This window comes from Peromyscus leucopus, chromosome 4 (assembly GCF_004664715.2).
Source record: "Peromyscus leucopus breed LL Stock chromosome 4, UCI_PerLeu_2.1, whole genome shotgun sequence".
Classification (NCBI taxonomy): domain Eukaryota; kingdom Metazoa; phylum Chordata; class Mammalia; order Rodentia; family Cricetidae; genus Peromyscus; species Peromyscus leucopus.
Genome location: NC_051066.1, coordinates 37,270,882 through 37,292,005, shown reverse-complemented (window position 1 = coordinate 37,292,005; position 21,124 = coordinate 37,270,882). Strand labels below are relative to the sequence as shown.

Genomic DNA, 21,124 nt, shown 5'->3' with positions numbered 1-21,124 from the left:
TAAAATAAATCAATCAGCATCACTTTATTTCAAGCCAAGGTTTTACATTAATACCAACAAACTAAGTGTAGGCAAACTGCTCATTCACATTTGAGAAATTACATGGTTTCTATTTAGATTTTGAAAAAGTTGTTGCCACAACACTGGACTAATCTGAAACCACCTGAAAGTGTAAATGTAAATCCTAAGGGTGTTGACAGTGGAAACTGTTAGGGAAATTTACACAACTCATGACTATAGTGCAAACTCATTCATGGTGAATAAGTCATTCATCTGTTTTTGCAAAGGTTGTGAAAAATATTAACAATCATCAAATAAATGCTCGCAATTACCAAGGAACAGCTACAAATGACCAGGATCCAAAGAGGTTATTTTCTATTGTATTTCTCTATAAAGAAGTGACAACACTAAAAACACATTGAAACCAGTGTTTTCAACTTTGAATGTGGGCTTTAAAAAAATAGTCTGTTAACTTGAGATTTTCAATTATATTTAACCAAATATCACTTGACTGGCAATTCTGATATAATTTACAGCTGTAATATTCCTGAAAGGAATACCTACATACCATGGCCTATCAAATATAATCTGCATTTTTGCAAATCAATACAAAAGTTATCCATCATTTCTATATCTTTTACATACTTTTTTCTTAAAAATTAGGTTTTATTGCTAAGTGAATTTAGAATTCAAATTAAATTTGGAAACCTAATATAATTATGTTATTCAAACCTCCCGGTTCTTTTTAAAAAAAAAATTTTAAACACTGGAAGTAAATGATTATCAAAATGTGGCTGTAACTTAAGGCATTTAAAAAGGAAAACTAATTAGGTGCCATTGGCATTTTATTTCAAAAGTACATTTTATCTGACTTTTCACTAGCAAGAGACTAATACACAAACATTTTTTTTCCATAAATATGACTACAGTAATCGTAACACAGAAAAAAGTTGATGAGCATTGCTTAGATATTTAAAATAAGGAAGGGTAATGCTTTCCCACTCACCTAAAAGAAAAAAATGCTTTTGATTATGTATTATAAACATGAGATTTGCTGGCCAGTGTTAAAAGGTCCAGCTGAAGAAATTCAATTCAGCAACACTTGAGAATGAATATATATTTACATTTATACATGTATGTATATATATTCATTTTATATATAGTCAATATATCTAATAGGCATTTCCCCACAAAATGATTCATACTTAATTGCCAGTTTTAATAAACATGTTCACGGATCATCCATTTGTCTTAAATGAAGTTAGGCAATATCAAATGCTCTGTTATGGTCTCCATCTTCTTCAGATTCATCCTCTGAAGCTGTGGAGAGAAAACAGGATGATCAAGAATGATTTAAGCGGACAGGAATGTGACTTGTAAACATGAAACCAGAACAGCAATGACTTGTAAAAACAAAAATCCCAATTTAGTATACTGTTTGGTCAAAATGGTAAGTTATCATGATAGTGTTAGGGTGGTTTGATTGTGGGTGATGCCCATTCACAATGTCCCCACCCCCACATCTTTGTGATGCTATATAATTTCCATATAATGAAAATGCTTAAAAAATGTGGTTTAAGAGCATCTTTTAAAAATGTTTCTGAGACCAGTTTGTGTTCATAGTAGCTAATGATATGTATATAAACATACACCAGAGGAAAAGTGAATTTAAGGCAAGTGCTCTCACACACCTGAGTAGAATCTGGCTTATTACCGCTGCATGTTTGATGCATCCGATGAGAATGAAAAAAAATGTACATAGAATAATAGGTTATGGATGTTCTTGCAAGTTACATCAAAGCTATGTCTATACAATGCCAAGGAAAAGCTCTATTGTGAAAGTAAAGCTTTATATAGACACAGCCTAACTTAAAATAATTGGCTTCAGAAAAAAACAAAACAAAACCAGTAACAACAAAAAAATCTGCAGCTGAGATTACCCCAAGTCTCCAAACTCTCAGAAACATCATCTTTATAACATTTCTGACTTCAATTTATTCAGTGGCCATTAGTGATGTAAGATTTAATATAAAGCATCCTGGAATGTCTTTGAGATAGCCAAAGTAGTAAGAAGCTATGTATTACATAATCTGCTTTATACGTTAGGGAAATTATAAGTTCTTTAAAATAAACATCTAACTAATCTCTTTACTATTATCAAGAGCAGAAAAGCTTTGCATGTACTCTAGGATACTGGATTAAGCCAGACAAAGAGCCAGAAAAAAAATTTACCATTTATGGATAAAATCTACTTGAAATAAGTGCTACCTAGTTCATGACTGACATAAACCCTGTTGTGAAGTTCTATGCTATATCACACTGAATAGTGTTTAGAAAACATGACTGTCATGTTCTCTAGTGACTGATTCCACAGGAAAATACATCTCAGCTAGTTTTCAGAATGCAGCAGTACTCTGACATTTGATACTCATCTGAGGCACCGCCATCTTCCATTGTCAGCTGAAATTGTCTACATTTTACTTCTAGCTTTTTACTTCTCTTGCATATAGTGAAAAGACCATGCTATTTTTAGGAAATTATGTTTTAAATTAAATATTTTTCTAAAGTGAGAAATCTTAGAGAAATACACTGAAACCAATAACCACAACCTAAACATAAATTATAATTTTCAGAAACAAAAGCTGAACCTTTGTATTAGCCAATCAGCTATTTTTATGAGCATTATAAAGAAAAAAAAATCACAGTGAATAGTAATTACAACTGTCTCCTTTACTTTCACATGCCAATAAAAAACCTGAAAATGTGCTGCCCAATTTTATCTCAAATCCTGTTAAAATCTAAAATTAGCACAGGCGTAACAACTTTTCTAAAGGCTTGGTCTTAGAATATTCAAGGAAGAAAAAGGTTTTAATGAGGACTGAATCCTTTTGACACTGTCTTCAAAGGATGCCAGACTTCCTCTAAAGGTAATAATTTTACACATTTTCTAGATAACAGGTATGAAAACGCACATTCCAACACTGGAGACTGTCCTGGAAACTGTTGCTGTGAGTGAAGAGTAAACTAGGGATCAGATGGGTTTAATCTTCCCAGCTGTTCTAAAGGCAGTTTTGTCTCTGCCTGGTATGAAGCACCACAGATGTGTTCTAAGACATTACAAGACAGCAGGCTGTGGAAGTGCCTGTAAGATCTGGCATTAGGTGTCTTCACCTATGACAAAGTGACCCTAAGAAATCTAAGCTGTCTGTGTATTAAAGGTCCACAAAGAATTGTCTATAAGTAAACAAAGAACAAACAAAGCCCTTTTGTTACAGGCTCAGGCTTATCTTCCTTATTTTCCTGGAACCAAGCATAAGCCTAAAGAAAACCTTTCATGATCTGAATAAAAGGCAAAATTTTTTCATGTATTAAAAAATAAAAAGCCTTAACAGACAGGATTTAGTAGTTAAATTTTATGTTTTCCTTTAATCACAAATAGTAAAATTTGTAATTATTGAAAATATTAGTGATTAAAATTACCTCCTTCCACACATTAAACAATAACTTAAAAAAAAATACATTTAAAAAACGAGAGTCTACCGTCTAACCCATAGTATCCAAGTCAGTAATTGCGGCAGTATTAGGTCTATAACCAAAACTCAATTTGGTAGAAAAGAGTACATTTAGGTTTTGTTCTGTGGGTTTAATTTGCAAAAGTAAATTCAACAAGTCTGGGGAGGGGAAATTCCACCTACTTTCGAGATCTTCCATATGTGCCTGAAGAGTTCTTGCAAGGTTAATAAACTAGAAACAATGCAGAAAGAAATACAGTAGTTTAAATGTTGCAAATGGATCTAAAGAGAATCACTACAGGAGATTTATTTCTACTTAAAAAAGTCAAACACCATTTTAATCCTTTAAACAGGAGTCTTTCTCCCCCAATGACAAAAATTATAACATTAAGGGTATTATATGTTACATGTCTCATATAATCAGTTTTAATCATGGGGAGACCAGTACCACGAAATTGGGAGCAGATGTAATCAAATAATTGTATCCAATAATACTGTCTTCCTAACATTTTTAAGAAAAATTATGAAATTAAGTGGGGAGACAAAAAACTTAAGTTTTCTGGGCCCAAAAGAACTAATGTTTGCCTGGCTAAACTTGATAGCTACAGAGTTGTATATAACTCAGTGCTTGTAAAATAAAATATTAAGAATGGCCTCTATTCTTACGATTAATTTTTTTTTTAAAAGAAAAGCCTTACTTATATGCTTTATATGGTTTCTTCAGTCACAAGAGTTAACACACCATTTTACAAATCATTTTATGGCATTAATGCCAGAGAGGGGCATATGATTTCTGAAATACTTAAAAATTAATAGAAAACTTAAGAGCATTCATAATTATGGTACATAAGTTTTCTTTATTCTTAGTGCAAGTAATTATTAATTGGGTCACTTAAATATCTATATAATGAAGCACAATAGTAACTTAGGAGCAACATGTATTTTGAATTATACTTTTTATCATTTTAAGATGAAAACATCTTAACATGAACTCTTAAGCATTATATATATATATATATACTTAATAAAAATGGTTACCTTTACATATATTTTATTGTATTATGAACACATTTCAAGATAGGAAGTGTTCAGAATGCTGCAGTAAGACAGTGGTATACAAAATGACCAAAGCAACAGAATGCAATTGTCTTCGGATTCACGAAGACAAAGGGCATTGATTAGTTACAAATACCTCACAAAAAGCTAGCTTAAAATTCAACATTACTTATAGCAACTAGTTCCTCCCTTAGCTGGTAATATTATTAGTTCAAGGGTAACCCTTTAAGGGATAACATCAAATCATTAATCTTCCATATTCTTTTGGACTCTGGAACTCAATTTTATGTTTCTAAGATGTAACGCTAAGGGCTTTCTTTCCATAAATTAAAAATAACAAATTTTTCTTGGTATTTCCAATTCTGACCCTGCTTCTCCCGGAAATATTGTCACTTGCAAGAGCTGAAAAATCACTTATTTCTCTAAATAACCTATGACACAATTAGGGTATTTGCTGTAGAAGACAGCACTTTCCACTAAATACAGACTATTTTTATTGTTAAGAAACATTTAAACGGGCTCCCGCAAAGGAATTAGGATATGAACACATAGATCAATTGGCTTTCCAAGACCAATTCTTGTGGTATCGTACCCGCCTCCCTCTTTCCCCAATACCAATGCTACTTACTCGGACACGAGTGCTTGGTTCAATTGTATTTCCCATCATATCAGAAAAGCTTTGTTCACACAAGTGCAGTAAGACCACTAAGTAGAGACCAGAGCTGATAAACTCGTACTCAGCCTTAAATGGGAAAGCAAAGAAAAGAAAGAGAATGAAAACTAGGATCGTGACTGACAGTCACTGTTTGCTGGTAAACTACAGGAAGCGTATTCAGACACAGCTCCTAGAAAGGTATACAGTCAACTATTAAAATATAAAGCTGCCTTACATGGGTGTTATCTTTCCTCAGTCTAGCTCCCTTTATCATTTATATCAAAGTTTACTTTTTAAATCATTTGGTGAGATTTTGGTTTTCTACAAAGCTCCTAATAGATTTCCTTTTACAAACAACTAATAATTATATCAGTCTACTTTAAAATAAATTAGTTTCATTTATCCTAAATCTGTAATGGGCACTACAATTTATACCAAAAGTGATATACTAGTGTTTCTTGTTTTGTTTTGCTTTTTAAATCCTGTTAGTTTAAAGCAAACACACACAGATATTAGCATGCTTTTTTGGTCACGTTGGAAATGGAAGACTCAAATTCTAAAAAGTTTCAAACTGTTGTGAGTATGCTACTTCTCCTTTATCTTTTTTCCTTCTTGCTGTTTTGGTGGTCCTGGGGAATGAACTCAGGGTCCCAAGAATACCAGGCTAACATTGTACCAATACAAACACAGCTCTGAACACAAATTAGGATACAGAGATTAAAAACCCAATGTGTCCCTTTAATTTTTACAGTGAAAAGGTCAATTTTACCTATTTTGGATAATAAACACATCTGAAATTAAGAACTGCATGCTAAGCCGGGCAGTGGTGGCGCACGCCTTTAATCCTAGCACTCGGGAGGCAGAGGCAGGTGGATCTCTTTGAGTTCGAGGCCAGCCTGGTCTACAAAGCGAGTTCCAGGAAAGGCACAAAGCTACACAGAGAAACCCTGTCTCGAAAAACCAAAAAAAAGAACTGCATACTAATATTAATTTTAGAAACTGTTCATCCAAATTTTACTTATCATTAAAAATTTGAAATAAAATCTTTAAATGTTTAATCATTCTGACATTATTTTAGCTGAAAAGTAAATCATGTATCTGGGAAAATCATTATTTTTTTCACTTTACATGATTATACCAGGTATGATGGCACACATCTTTCATTTCAGCACTTGGGGGTATGTGTGGGGAGGGAGGAGTAGAGACAGGTAGATCTAAGCTTAAGGCTAGCCTGGTTAATATAACAAGTTCCAAGCCAGCCAGAGATATGGTATAAGACCCTGTCTCAAAACAAGACAATCCAACAACAAAAATTTACATGGTTATCACCTTGTAAAAGAAAAAAAAAAAAAGGAGTAAAATTATATTAAACCAATCACTTAAAAATCAGGCTAGCTCTAGCCACTAGAATCCATGATTTATAAAAAATAAGATAAAACCAAAACCAAGACTATCATTATCATTGTCTTTATAATGACTATAACTAGTATCTTCTAACACTTCTCTATTATGAAAGAATGCAGGTCATTAATATGATTAAATAAAAATAAAAAACCTTTTTAGTGAAAGAAAATGTGACAATTTTAAGAGACAATGTACATCTAAAGGTAGCAAGAGAAAATAACTTTCTGACTTCTCTTAGTCTAGAGACAACAATACATTATATCTATGTGCTATAAGCCCAAGGATTTGGTATTTTTGTTGTTGTTGTTGGTTTTGTATTTTTGTTTTGTTTTGTTTTTCGAGACAGGTTTCTCTGTGTAGCTTTGCGCCTTTCCTGGAGCTCACTTGGTAACCCAGGCTGGCCTTGAACTCACAGAGGTCCGCCTGCCTCTGCCTCCCGAGTGCTGGGATTAAAGGCGTGCGCCACCACTGCCCGGCAAACCCATAGCTTTTTATCAGACTTTCAAATTGTACCTGTTATTCTCACATTATGTTTTTAAAGATTTATTTTATGTGTACGTATGTAAATTTGTATGTGGGTATATGCATGTGTGTCTAAGTGTCCTCAGATGCCAGAGTTGTGAGCCACCCAACATGGATGCTGGGAACAGACCTCAGGTCTTAAAAAGCAAAAAAAACCTTACTGCCAAGTGGTGGCAGCACATGCCTTTAATCCCAGTCCTCGGGAGGCAGAGGTCTATAGAATGGGTTCCCAGACAGTCAGGGCTACACAGAGAAACCCTGTCTCGAAAAACAAAACAAAACAACCTTATATTGTATGATTTCATCAACATGAATTATCCCAAGCTGGTAAAAGTATAAATACAACACATTGCCAGGTAGTGATAATGCCTACTTTGGACCCAATTTCCTAAACTTTTATTAATTTTCAGGCTCACTTATAAAGTCTAACAGTTTATCTTAATTTAGTCTTTCGTTTAAAGGGAAAATTTTTATGAATAAACTCATATCATATGAATTATGATAAGAATATTACTAATGTAGATTTTCTGACCATGACAATCTATTCTTCAAGAGCTGTCCTTTAAGCACACAACAGACACTTACCAAATTAGGCAAAATATACTAACTTGTTCATTTGCATGAGCTCTATGTAGTTCATGAATATCAAAATCCTCCAGGTTAAGTTGCAACTTCTCTTTACAGAGTTCGCAGGTGGTTACAGCTTCTAATGAAGAACCTGACAAAAATCAAATAGTAAATAGTAAAGCTTTTCTGTCCTAAGCTCAAGGTTTAAAATACTGGAGTAGACAAGCAAGAAAGATGAGATTATAATATTGCAATAAATAATGTATGCAAAATTAATGATGTACAATGACAAATGTGCATGTCATGCTGTGTGTTGTAACATTCATGCCTTCACCCATCATTTGGATACCTTTTTTTTTTTTTTTTTGGTTTTTCGAGACAGGGTTTCTCTGTGTAGCTTTGCGCCTTTCCTGGAACTCACTTGGTAGCCCAGGCTAGCCTCGAACTCACAGAGATCCGCCTGGCTCTGCCTCCCGAGTGCTGGGATTAAAGGCGTGCGCCACCACCGCCCGGCTTGGATACCTTTTTTAATCCTACATATTCATACATCCTGTTAATTATGGGATGCAGATAATGAGGCAAAAGAATGTCACCTGTACTTCCTCCTTCCTCCTGAAGTACACCGACATGTTACAAAAGCAATGTTTAATCGCATAGCATCTTAAACACTAGTTACATACTTGGGTCACTATTTTTGGTATCACAGCATACATATGTAGACCTTGTATGTGATCTAAGCAATGTGCATACCTTGCTGCCTCAAAGAGGGAAAAAAAGAGATCCACCTTTGTCCAGATAAAAGCAGCTCATTTCAGCAATTACTAGATTTAAGTCCTCATATATTTTAAAACATTGTTCAACCCAAGATATGCTAACAAAGAAGACGTAAATGGTACAACCAGGATCCCCAACAACAGGCTGAAAGCTATCAGGGATTGGGAAGGGGATGACACATAGTTACAGCTTACTCACTACAAACTTTATGTTTTGAAAGTTAACTACTGAAAATTACATACTTTAAAATGGTAAAAATGGTTAATTTTCTCACATATGATATTTTTGTCACAATTTTTTTGGGAAAAAAAAAAACCACTTTTTTTCTGTCACACCCAATACTTGATTTCTACAAGGTTGGTAGCTCCACTTTAGTAAGCATTCATGCCTAACTATGTACGTAGGCCCTTCCACTATTTGGGGATTATTAGATACAGCTACCAATTGAAAACTTGCCTCAAATAAGCTTTATGAGTAGCAGTGAACAGGTTTAAATTCAACTCCACTTACATTCTTTGAGTGAACTTGCACCAATCTCCAACCGGAGACTTTGGAGATTGAGAAGAGTAAAAGTATCATCACACTCTTTCATAAAAAGGTAGTCTAAAGGACAGTGTATGCAAGGGGACATGGTAAAGAAACTGCCAACATCACCACTCCATTGTTAGCGGGGAGGTTTTTATTGTGAGTCAAGAGAGAAAATAGCCAGAGGCATCTAGAGGAATCCAAAGCAGAGAAATAAAGAAGTAGACTGGACATGGCCTGCAGACTGAACATGGCCATCTATCTCCAAGAGGGGAGAAGAGCAGGGGACAGAGCATAGAGAAAGCATAGTGAGACTGAAGAGCAGGGGGAAAGCCTTGCCACTGTGAAGAGAGTGTGAACTCTGGGGAGGTGAGAAACCAGCATGCTAGAGTAGAGGCTTTGAGATGTGTAGGCTTTGAGATGTGTAACAGTATTTGACACTGAAGGAGCCTGAAGGCCAGCATCTGCTTTGATGGGCAACCACAGGTATATATATGTTAATGGAGAGCCACATGTTCCTTCTGTCAGAGATAAGGAAAATGACTCCTTTTGGCAGGTGGGAACTGTTTTCCTAAGTTGCTGAGGACGGTTAGCTTTTATCTAACAGCCAGAAATCCTCCATAGTCTAAGTGAGCTCATTTCTGGGTATATGCACTGCCTTTTGGAGTTTGGGAAATTGGGAGTTTCCTTAGACCTAACAGAAAGAAAAAGTACCAAGCTGAGAAATTGTGTTGTCTATTTGCCTGAGCTGTATGTGAAATCAGTGTATTTTCCTCAAATTGTCACAGACTTTAGTCAACATGACAATGGTCCCATAAGAATATAATGGACCTGAAAAATTCCTATTCTCCAGAATAATTTTTTTTTTGTTTGTTTTTTGAGACAGGGTTTCTCTGTGTAGCTTTGCGCCTTTCCTGGGACTCACTCTGTAGCCCAGGCTGGCCTCGAACTCACATATCTACCTGGCTCTGCCTCCCGAGTGCTGGGATTAAAGGCATGCGCCACCATAATATTACATTATTCATGAGTTTAATACTCTTACTCCCCTTCTGATTAAGTCCCACATATCTAACATTAGTCATTATTTACCTAGCAAAGAAGCCAAGCTCAATGTATTCCAATCCACATCTAAGAATCAGTAAACCACTTTCTTAAAAATGCATGTGTTCCATTTCAATAATTTCGTCAGTGCTAAGTATTAAACATAGGACCTAACAAATGAGAGGCAAGTACTCTGGCCACTAAACCGTCTCCCCAGGTCTAAAATCATTTTATGGAACCGTTTACACAACAGGTCATGCATCTTTGACTGAAGCAGCAGACTGATCCACACTCACTTCTGGACATGAAATGGCTCTTCTGTCTGACTTGTGCTCAAGACCCCATCTTCTGCTCCTTTTCATGGATTTCCTCTCCCCTCCAACCCAACAGCTTCTCAAAAACATGCCTGAGTATTTTCCTACCTCAAAATAAAAATGTTTCCACAACCCCATATAATACTCCAATCTGCTACCTTTGTTTATTGGGAAAAGAGCCTATGAAGTAGTATCTCCCTTTAACATACATATTTATCAATCTTGTCATTTCAGTGTCTGTGATACATGCTCATGTGTGTGCACATGGGAGCCAGAGGCTGACACTGGGTGTCTTTCTCTATCACCCTCTACCTTCATTTTTGAGACCATAGTCTGTTACTGAACCTGAAACTCTCCAATTTAGCTGGACTGGCTGGCGCTATGACTGGCCATGCTTTTCCATGGGGTTAGGGGGTCTGAACACAGGTCCTCAAGTTGGCACAGGAAGCACTTTATCCTGCTAAGCCACATTCCTAGCCCATTTCACAGATTATCATCTTAAGATCCTTCAATTCTTAGCAATGCTGAGTTTATCATACCCACTTTTACACAATTACTTTGGCTTACACAAAGTAAATTCTTCTCACTTTCTTGCCACCAGCCTGATTGGAGGACTGGTCTTATCCTAAAATCTATTCACCAGAGCAGCCAATAAAAATAAAACCATTTCAATTCTGCCCCTCCAGTGGCTTCCCATCATATTCAGATAAAAATTTAAGCTATAGCCTCCATCTTTAAGCCTTGCATGAGCTAGCCTCGACTACTCTCTCTTATGCCAACTGCATCAACCAAACCTTTACCCAACTATTAATTGAATACCAGCCATACCATACACCACTCAGTTCCCCCAAATATACCTAAGTCTTTCTTATTAGCTGCTCTGCTAATACGTTCCTTTCCTTCTGAGCCAGTCTGGTATTATCAAGGTCTAAAATTAAACGGTGCTCCCTAAGCAAGGTGCTCTCTTACTGACAGTATGAGGATACCAGGGGCTTTGTATGCCTGTTTACTGTGCTCTAAAACCCATTTCCGGAACTGTACCTGACTCTCCCATCAGCACACCCAAAGGAATTCCCTGACACCCTGCTAAATGACACAGACAATAAAACTTCCTCTTGGGAAAAGATTTGAAAACAAAGTATCTAGGAGTGACTCTTACCAGAGTTAATTTTGGCCTGTAACCACTTTTTCATACACTCTTGATGGACATACTGTAGACTCCCTGTGCATTTGCATGGCTCTATCAGTAAATTAGATGATGACGCAGCTGCCATCTGACAAATTCTACATAAGTCTCCTTCTTCTTCTTCAGAGTCCTCTAACAGGAGGCTGAAAAAGAAGGCACAGATTTCAGAGATATTCTGATCCATCCTAGATGGACATTTTCATCATACAGAATCTCAGTCTTTCATTTCTACTCATATTGAGTACAAAAAAGCAAATGGTAAGAATAAAGCAACACTAGTAACCTCTGAGAGTTTGTTACTATGAAGTCACAGTAAATAAGTAAGTCACAGTAAATAAGACCAGTCATACTATAACTCAGCTTCGAATGGTTTAAACTTTCCTCTTTGGTAACACACCTTTTTCACAATCACTAAGATTTTAATTACTGACGTCTTCTAGATTACTTTAAGTACAATAGTATTAAGAGTAACATACATATCATTTTGGCCATTTTGTCGATTGCAAAAGAATTTACAAACTACCTCAATGAATTAAGTACATATTGACTTGTAGTTTCTCATTTACAAGTTATCAAAACTGATAAAATCTTATTCGCTCAATCAAAATTTTAAAAATAGGAAGACTTAAAAGTTCTCTATCACTCTACTCTCAACAATCTTACTAAATCATTTTGGTATCTATAAAGGAAGGCTTTTAAAACATGCAACATTTTCTATTATCCTTTGTCCTCCATTTCACAGGCTAACATGTACCATTTCTATGTGAATTCACTTTATATCAAGTCAAGTTTTCTGTTCAACTTCGTATTTTGTGAGTTCCTGGCAGCACATCAAAAGCACTCAATAAACTGACAGTACTGACTGAGGAACTGCTACTGAACTACAACCTGGACAGTAGGAGTGAGTCTATCAAGACATTTACACACAGACATAAGGCGACTTTCTGCCCTAGCTGAGTCAGAAACACGACACCAAACACAAACATTCTGAAAAGCGGAACATTTTGTTTTGTATTTAAAACTCTTCCCTTCATAGTTTCAATTACTTTTTACTAAGTAGATCCAATTTTTCTGTTTATTAATTTAACTAGTCATCTTAAAATTCTCAGCCGGGCGTTGGTGGCGCACGCCTTTAATCCCAGCACTCGGGAGGCAGAGCCAGGCGGATCTCTGTGAGTTCGAGGCCAGCCTGGGCTACCAAGTGAGCTCCAGGAAAGGCGCAAAGCTACACAGAGAAACCCTGTCTCGAAAAAACCAAAAAAAAAAAAAAAAAACAACTCATATATAAGGCAAAATACAACAAACACACATACTACAAACTGTCAAAATAAATGCTCTTTTAAAACTACGTAACTAGGAGCTGGTGTAGTAATATATGTCTTTAATACAAGTACACAAGAGACAGCAGCAAGTAAATAAATCTCTATCAGTTCCAGGCCAACCGGGGTACATAGTGAGATCCTGTCTCAAAAACAAACCACCAAAAAACCAAACTAAACCTACCAACTAGATAGACTAGCACAGAATTGTAGACCAGTCAAGAACAATAAATAAAGCTATTTTTGAGGGTAAGAAATCTAAGTTACTACATATTTCAGATAGCTTACAATCAGAGGAAATTGTTATAATGAACAAATATTAAAGCTAATATTACTAGGGAAGAGTAAAGTTTAAAATCAGGAAAATAGTCCACGGTAAAATATATCTTTAAAAAAAAAAGAAAAATTAAGAAATAAAAAATTAAGTGGTAAGCCAATTAGTCTAATACAGATTGACAATGCATTATCATTGGATTCCTCTTCCCAATTAAATTCCATTTAGCAGTAGTCCAACCATAGAACAAAGAAACTTGTGTGTATCGAGATAAATTAAGACACCTTAGATTGTTTTTTGATGCAATTCACACCCCAGGACCTATCTTATTATTATCACCATTTGTCTATAAAACACAGTAATACCTACCATATAAGGTTAAGGAAGAAACTTCAGATAATGAGAGCTAATCTGACCTAGCTCTACAATGTACAATAAATATTCAAATATTTACCTTTCTTTTATTTTCTGCAGTTTTTCTGGGTCTCTTGAAGGTGCACTTTTAGTTTTATCACTTTTCCCATCAGCTGCATTCCAGCCAGAAGGAATAATATCTACAGTGATCATGACATTGTCGGCCAGATTACTTCCAAGTGCCGGTGGGACTGCGAACCGGAACAAGGAGCCAGGAAGAATCCCTGCTATTCCTGTCCTTCTTCCTCCCGGAGGCAAATCTGGTGTGGAGGCACCTGCAGAAGCACTGCTTGATGCTCCAGATGCTTGTGGTCTGTTGGCAGCAGCCCCAAGGGGATCACTCTGTGCTTCAAGGTGAACTACTTCATTTGAGTCTCTTCTAAAAATATGAGATCTAGGCGGTACATCGGACACAGATATTCTTGAAGATTCATCTCTTCCCTCTCGCCTCCTTCTGGAGAACAAAGGTGTGCATCTATTTCTAAGTGAGGAAGATAACCATGGACCTGTACTTCTACCTTCTGATTCTTGATGAAAATTTTCTGCATCTGGTACAGAGCTATGATTTTGGCTAAGAGATGACAAACCCCATCTTCGCCTAAGAAATCTAAATCCCTGAGAAGCTTCAGATGCCCTGCCATCATTGACTTCAGAAGATGATGCTCCATTACTCCGAGACTGTGAAGTCAAGGTTCTTGGAGAAATATAATTTTCAGAACTCAGTGATCTTGTATTCAAGGAATCCTGACTAGATCTTCGTGAAAAAAAAGTTGATGACATGCTAGAAGCTATCCGTGACAGCAATCTCCTAGTAGTACGCCTACCTTCATTTTCAGAAGATTCTTGAAATGGTCTCCTAGAGGAACCAAGCCTTTCTGAATTGCTTAGAACTGGGGTTTCATCTCTACTTGCAAGATATGAAAATGTGGGATGTGAACTGTTTCGAAAAGATTCTGATTGTCTTGGAGAAAAATGTGATCTGAAAGAATTTCTGCTAGAGTCCCTAGAACTCGGTACTGTCTGATGTTCAGAAGGCAATTGGTGATTGGTGGATGATGAATTCAACTGTAAAGTGCTCATTGAATTCTCTTTTGGTCTTGCTCCCTGTGAATATGAAGAAGGAACTCTTTCTTGAACATCTATTTTTGAAAGAAGGGAAGGTAACCAATTAAGAAATAATTTAATCATTATTAAATGTACATTTATTGACTACTGCCAAATTGAAAGACTAGCTTTGAAATGAAGACTGCTATCTTATAATTAACGGCTTAACTATTACAGGAGAAAAATTATTTCCGAAGTACTCCCAAGTAAAGTCAACACTACAAATTCAAAACAAGGTATGAAAGCTTGTAAGAATAAGCCACTGATTCAAGTTTAATGGGAAACTGATACAACGGACAATTCTCAAAAAAATGATACAGAACTTTAGCAAAAAATACAGTGCAATGATTTAAAAAAGCAAAACCATCCCAGGGAAACAGTTTTGGAGATTCTTCTTATTCTATTTAATAAATACAAAAATCATTTTATGTAAATGCTATTATTGCCCATGAAATTTGATAATATTCCTTGCTAATTAATAGGTAAGAATTTCTATAATTTTGGTTACTCATCAGACACACCTTAGCCCTTTAATATGGCTAGGAACTGTGAGTCAATACAGGCCTCTGCTATCTCCGTTTTTGAAAGTGGGGCAGGGAAGGAGGAACAGCCCAGCACTGGGTGACACAGGGAGGGGGATCAGAGTTCCAGGCTTGTCTCAAGGTCAACAAGATAAACATACAACCCCTTAACTGGTTGCTTCAATCTGAGTGGGGAAAAGAAACACTATTATTGTTTTGTGAAAAATATTCCCTATATACCTTGTGTAATATGTGTATTTATTATTGTGCTGATATGAGACCAATGAAAGGATAAACTATTACAGGTTAAATCTATTCCTGTCCTGGGGGTTGGGGATTTAGTTCAGTGGTAGAGCGCTTGCCTAGCAAGCACAAGGCCCTGGGTTCGGTCCTCAGCTCTGAAGGGGGGCAAAAAAAATCTATTCCTGTCCTGTAATTTGATTAAAATAACTACAAACCCCACTTCTGCATGACTTTTGTTAACTCTGATCAGCATTCTTTTCCTTTAGTTACTTAATGTGATTTGTTTCTGAAAAGCTTAATTAAGTCTACATACAGAGACAAAAACTGTACATTTGAAAATTTAATTAAAATCAAAACAATCATACAGTTCCACATAATTCTTAAAATGGCTAATTCGGAGGCTAGAAAGACGCCTCAGCAGTTAAGAGCACTGTTTTTATCAGAGGTCTTAGGTTCCATTCCTGCACTCACACAGTAGCTCACAGCCATTTATAACTTAAATCTAGAGGATCTGTCCTTTCTTCTGGCCTCCCTGGGCACCAGGCACACAAGTAGAGCATAGACATACATGTAGGCAAATATAGCCACATCCATAAAAATGGTTAAAAATGGTGCAGTAAACATATATAGTTATTTCATGATTCAGTTAGAAGTACACATTAAAACTGTTATAGACAAGTCATACTGTAGTATGGAAAAATTATCTAGTAGTACTTTATTAACATACTTGTTTTTCATGTATAAAAAATTTAAAATACAGAATCTGAATACTCAAGAACATGTTTTAAGTTTTTTTATATTTGTTAAAGTAAAACAAGATACTAAAAAGTTAGACAGTTCTGATATCTCCATTAATAAATTCAAATTACTTCATTTCCTCCACTGTATTCTTATGAATGACACAGAGATCATTTGTACTAACACATAAGCTATACTTAACGAAGTAGTTTATACATACATGATGAAGTTGTGAAATCACCACTTCGGTGATTATAATCCATAAGGTTGCTAATGGAGGAATCTGTTCTCCTCTCCAAATCTCTCCTTTCTCTCATCAAGTCTGTTCCAAATGAGCCAAGTACCATTGAAGAAGATCTGGGAACTTGACTATGCCTCCAAGAAGAATCTTAAAATAATGGAAGAAGTTTTATTTTAGAGAAAGTTTTCAAGGTTTCTGAGGTTCATAAATCTTTAGCAATAGAGTGAAGATAACTGTATTATTATAGCTATACCCAGTTATATAGCTATAATCACAAGTCAAGTTTAACAAAAGCAAAATCACTTACTAATGAACTAATCATCTCCAAATTATCTTTCTGCCCAAACATTCTTCTTTCATGGTACTGGGGACTAAACCCAAGACCTCAGATATGGTAAATCTATGTATGTTAAACAAACCTTAACACTGTAAATCTATCCTCATACATAAGCTAAATGTCTCAGACATTCTCTATTACACCATAACATTATATCAAAATGATTATAGGTCAAAAATGAAAATTTGCCAAAGGTACAGAACTCTTCATAAAGTCAAAGGTGATGTTAGAAAACCACCCAACCAAAACCAAAGCCAGGCATGGTGGCTTTAATCCTAGCACTAGGAGGCAGAGACAGAATCAGGCAAGCAGATTTCTGTGAGTTCAAGGCCAGCATGATATACACAGTGAATTCTAGACCAGGGCTATAAAATGAGACCTGGGTCTCAAAACAAAAATTAAAACCAAAGCTATTTTGATATGGTAATTCAATTATAGGATAAATTATAATTTTATCAGGAAAAAAAAGTTCTTTTTCTCATGTGAGGAACTGGACTTAAATTACTGCATTCTAAGCACACATTCTATCAGCCTCAGAAATAGTTTCACAGTCACATTTCATTAGGTCTTTTTTTTTTATTGAAGGAGGGAGGAGGTCTTAAATACAGGTTTACAGCACAATGGGAAAACCCCAGAGGGCAGAAGTTCCTACTGATGTTTTACAATCTTGCATCTAAGCTGTTAACCCATTATGCAGGATTCACAGACAAGGAACTTCCCTTAAGCATTCAGGAGGGTGGAAACCGGCAGGGAATTAGCATAGGTAGGATATCAAGGTAAAGGTCAGCAAGCAAGGTAACAGTTACCCAAAATGGTCTTTATACTAAGAATTAATGTATTTTTGCAATGATACTCCAAATTTTATTTGATATGATTTCCCTAAAAAGTAAACTAAAATTAATTCTCAAACCTATTTTGTTTCTTGCTTTTGAATTTTTTCTCCGTTTTTTTGAGACATGGTTTCTATATAACACAGGCCTGGCTGTCATGGAAGTAGCTTTGTAGACCAGGCTGGCCTGGAGCTCAGAGATCCGCCTGCCTCTGCCTCCCAATGCTGAAATTAATGTCGTATGTCACCACACCTGGCTTTCTTCCTTTCCTAGAAATTGCCCAGGGAGTTTAATGTGACACTTTCACACAGAGTAACAGAACCAATTGTTTCTACAAAGCAATGTACTCTTAGCCACCTCACTACTTTTAGTGACCTTCAGAAGTGCAGTGTCTTTCCCTTGGAGTTCTAGCAAAACTACACTAACTCAGTTGGTAAGGTACAAGCATTTTATTTCTCGTGTTATCACAAGTTTTGTCTCCTTTTACAACTTTAGGGACAGTCTAACATTTTACTGGAGGAGTTTCAGTAAAGAGGAAATCTGCTTTCCTAACAAAGATTTTTTGATCGACGCAAATACATAAACCTAGGTATAAAATATAAGGAGGCTCAGAGCTGTATAGATAAAGCATGTAAATCCCATGGTGGTTAAGTAAAGTGTTCAATGCCATTCTTATATACTTTACTAGAGCTCTTAATTTCCAACTTTTTTTTAAAACTAAGAGTTTTGACATTTTCTGAAAAGTATCATATACTATGTTTATCAGTTGAAAAAACACGAGGGAATGTTTATCAGATGTGGCTTTTGTAGTATCACTTTAAAAACCTCTCTCATAATAACCAACAGAAAACTCATGACTTTCACCAATTTGAACTACATACTAATACATACTAACGTTAGAGCTGAGCATGGTGGCACATGCCTTTAATCCACACTCTGTAAATTTTGGGCCAGGCAGAGCTACATAATGAGACTGTTTCCAAAACAAACAAACCAAGCAGCTATTCGACCTAATTAAACCTACTGACATGCTCTGTGTTGCAAAGCAAAGAAGCCAAATGAAGAGGCAACTCATTTTTACCACCAACTTAAGGTGGTAAAACTTTTTTTTTTTCTTCAAGAAACTACTGCATTTCCAAATCCACTATCATATACAAACTATTTTATTAAAACAATTAAGAATCTCATAGGGGGAGAAAGACTTCAGTCCCAAATATTCATAAAGTGACTTTTACCAGAAACTGAGTAACTTCTTACCTGAGACTGTATTTAAACCACCTCCAATATTTCTCCCAGCTGAGGTAGACGTACAATTTGTACAAGAAAGTTTAGGTCTTTTTGAATCATGATCCCGTTGCTGGTTTTGTGATCTTGATCGTGCTCCCTGAGTTATCTCAGATTCACTATACCATGTAGACTGAAATGGTGATGCAGATGCTGATGCTGATGTAGACTATAAAAAGATTAAGGAATAACTGCTGTTTAAAAATTACTTGATTTCACAGAAAATACTAATATTCAAATAATCATGCTAAGGGCTGTTGGAATGTAGCTTCCTAAACAGCAGGTGATTTGAAGGTAGTGGGAAGGTTGTGCTGGGCTAACCAACCCATGGTTTCTCAGATGCTAGGTACACACTACTGAGAGAAACCTTGAGACAGACTTATTAATCAACATTAAATGCAAAAGTATTCACCACCTGTATTGTTATTTCATCCACCGCTTTGCACACATAAAGACAGATTAATAAGTATTCTGACTGGAAGAAGTATTTATCCACAGATAAAGCCATCCACCCACACCTACCACCACTTCAGCTACAATTTATTTTAATTAATATTTATTTTCAAATGCAAAGTTTTCTAATTTTAGAAAGCATTTTATATAAGACCATACTTTTTTATCTACAATTCTGAAGCTCCCAAATTTTGAAAATCATTAGCTATTTTATTTTTTTTCTATTTTAATAATTTAAGATTATAGGATGCCTAGGGTGGAGCTTTTTTTTTTTTTTAAATCTAATGAATGTACCCACAGCATTTGAATTTGACTGTAAATATATTCAAGTTAAAGTACTACCTGATATTCAGAATCCAGTCTAAAGGAAGAGTCTCTAGAATGATAGGAATCATTTAAACTAGTTCCTCTGTTTCCAGACACCATCCTAGCACTTAAAGGGCCAGAGGGTTGAACAGAAATTCTTCTTGGAATCCTGGAAGGTTTAGACTCCATGCTTAAGGTTTCCTGTGAAATGCAAATTTGTGTTAATTTTATTTGGGAACACATGCAAGCACTCGCTCTCCCCGCCCCCCACATACAATACATACAACAACAATTTATTCTGGAATGTTCATTTAGTTTGAGACACAATTCAGGTCTCATTAATAAAAAAAGCAGCCATTCAACAACTGGCACTGGCAGGTCCAGCTTAGCACGTAAAGGTGCTAGCCTTGCAAGCCTGAAAGCAGAGTTCCATCTCCAGAACCCATACAGAGCAAGGCAGAAACAAGAACCCCATTCGCCAAAGCTATCCCAGAGTAAACAATTCATCTGGGAAACAGATGAATTCCTGCCTCAACAAGGAGGGAGGAAAGAACTGACTCCAGAAAATTGTCCTCTGCCCTCTGCATATGCACACACAAAATAAATTTTAAAAATGAAAAACAATAAAATAGTCAACTATTTGCAACAACATTAAAACTGTGAAACCGTCACCACCCTTCTCCTTAAAGGCAGAGCATGTATACTAACATCCAATCAAGGTTTCCTACTGCCTACTTGACAGACATGGAAAGACGTTCTACAAATACACAGATCTACCTTGCAATGCCTGAACTTTTTCCCCATATACATTTATCCTTTACTCTTGGGTCATCCTTCTTAATGTATACACCTCTTAGACTATTTTCACACCCTTTAACAAATATACTCTCACAACCCTTTTATATGTCTGGGAAGCCTATACATTCCTTATTAAATTTCTGCCCACCAGATTAAATCATCTTTATTCTGTGTAATTCCACTTTTCACATATTTTTCTTAAGACATCGCAGACTGTTACTTGCTTACCACTTTATTTTTTCCCTTTTTCAACAATGCAATTTCTTTAGGTCAGGACTATTTAGAGCACTTCTAAATCACTGCCAACGATATGTAAATGTACTGGCAGGAATACTAAGGACAGTTCTTTGTAACCCCTTTTGGTTATCAGACTGTTAAAGACAAAAGACCTAAGGAACTGGAATGTCTCGAAGGGGCCTGTCTGTCTCCCCCAGATTTCACACAGTTCTGACATGTTGTTTGTTACCTGGCAGGAGAGGCTGGAGTTGAAACAGTGATTGGTCAAATTCTAAGGACCACAGTTTCATCATGACTACTTAGTTATCCTCTAAAGCTCAGGGCTGGAGAGATGGGGTCAGCAGTTAAGTGTGCTTGATGGTCTTGCAAAAGACCAGAGATCCCAGCACCCACAAAAAGATGGCTCACAACCACCTTTAACTCTAGTTCCAAGGTATCCATCCCCTCCTCTTCTGGCCTCCATGGGCAT

General features: G+C 36.1%; 1 protein-coding gene across 7 annotated transcripts in view; it reads right to left on the bottom strand.

Annotated features, from left to right (window-relative positions):
- Window positions 1-21,124, bottom strand: part of Marchf7 (membrane associated ring-CH-type finger 7) — a 43,231-nt gene continuing 22,107 nt past the window's right edge. For 3 of the 7 annotated variants that reach the window (XM_037204816.1, XM_037204815.1, XM_028870407.2), the window contains 9 exons: window positions 19,657-19,821; window positions 18,835-19,030; window positions 16,390-16,557; window positions 13,604-14,702; window positions 11,530-11,699; window positions 7,758-7,867; window positions 5,197-5,310; window positions 3,696-3,744; window positions 1-1,320 (listed from right to left, as the gene is read on the bottom strand). In XM_037204816.1, coding sequence (XP_037060711.1) covers window positions 1,262-1,320; window positions 3,696-3,744; window positions 5,197-5,310; window positions 7,758-7,867; window positions 11,530-11,699; window positions 13,604-14,702; window positions 16,390-16,557; window positions 18,835-19,030; window positions 19,657-19,809 — 2,118 coding nt within the window. In that variant the 5' untranslated portion in view covers window positions 19,810-19,821 and the 3' untranslated portion in view covers window positions 1-1,261. Of the gene's footprint in view, window positions 1,321-1,691; window positions 1,717-3,695; window positions 3,745-5,196; window positions 5,311-7,734; window positions 7,868-11,529; window positions 11,700-13,603; window positions 14,703-16,389; window positions 16,558-18,834; window positions 19,031-19,656; window positions 19,822-21,124 lie in introns of all 7 variants that reach the window. The other 4 variants (XM_028870462.2, XR_003734636.2, XR_005091323.1 and 1 more) reach the window with 4 other exon arrangements.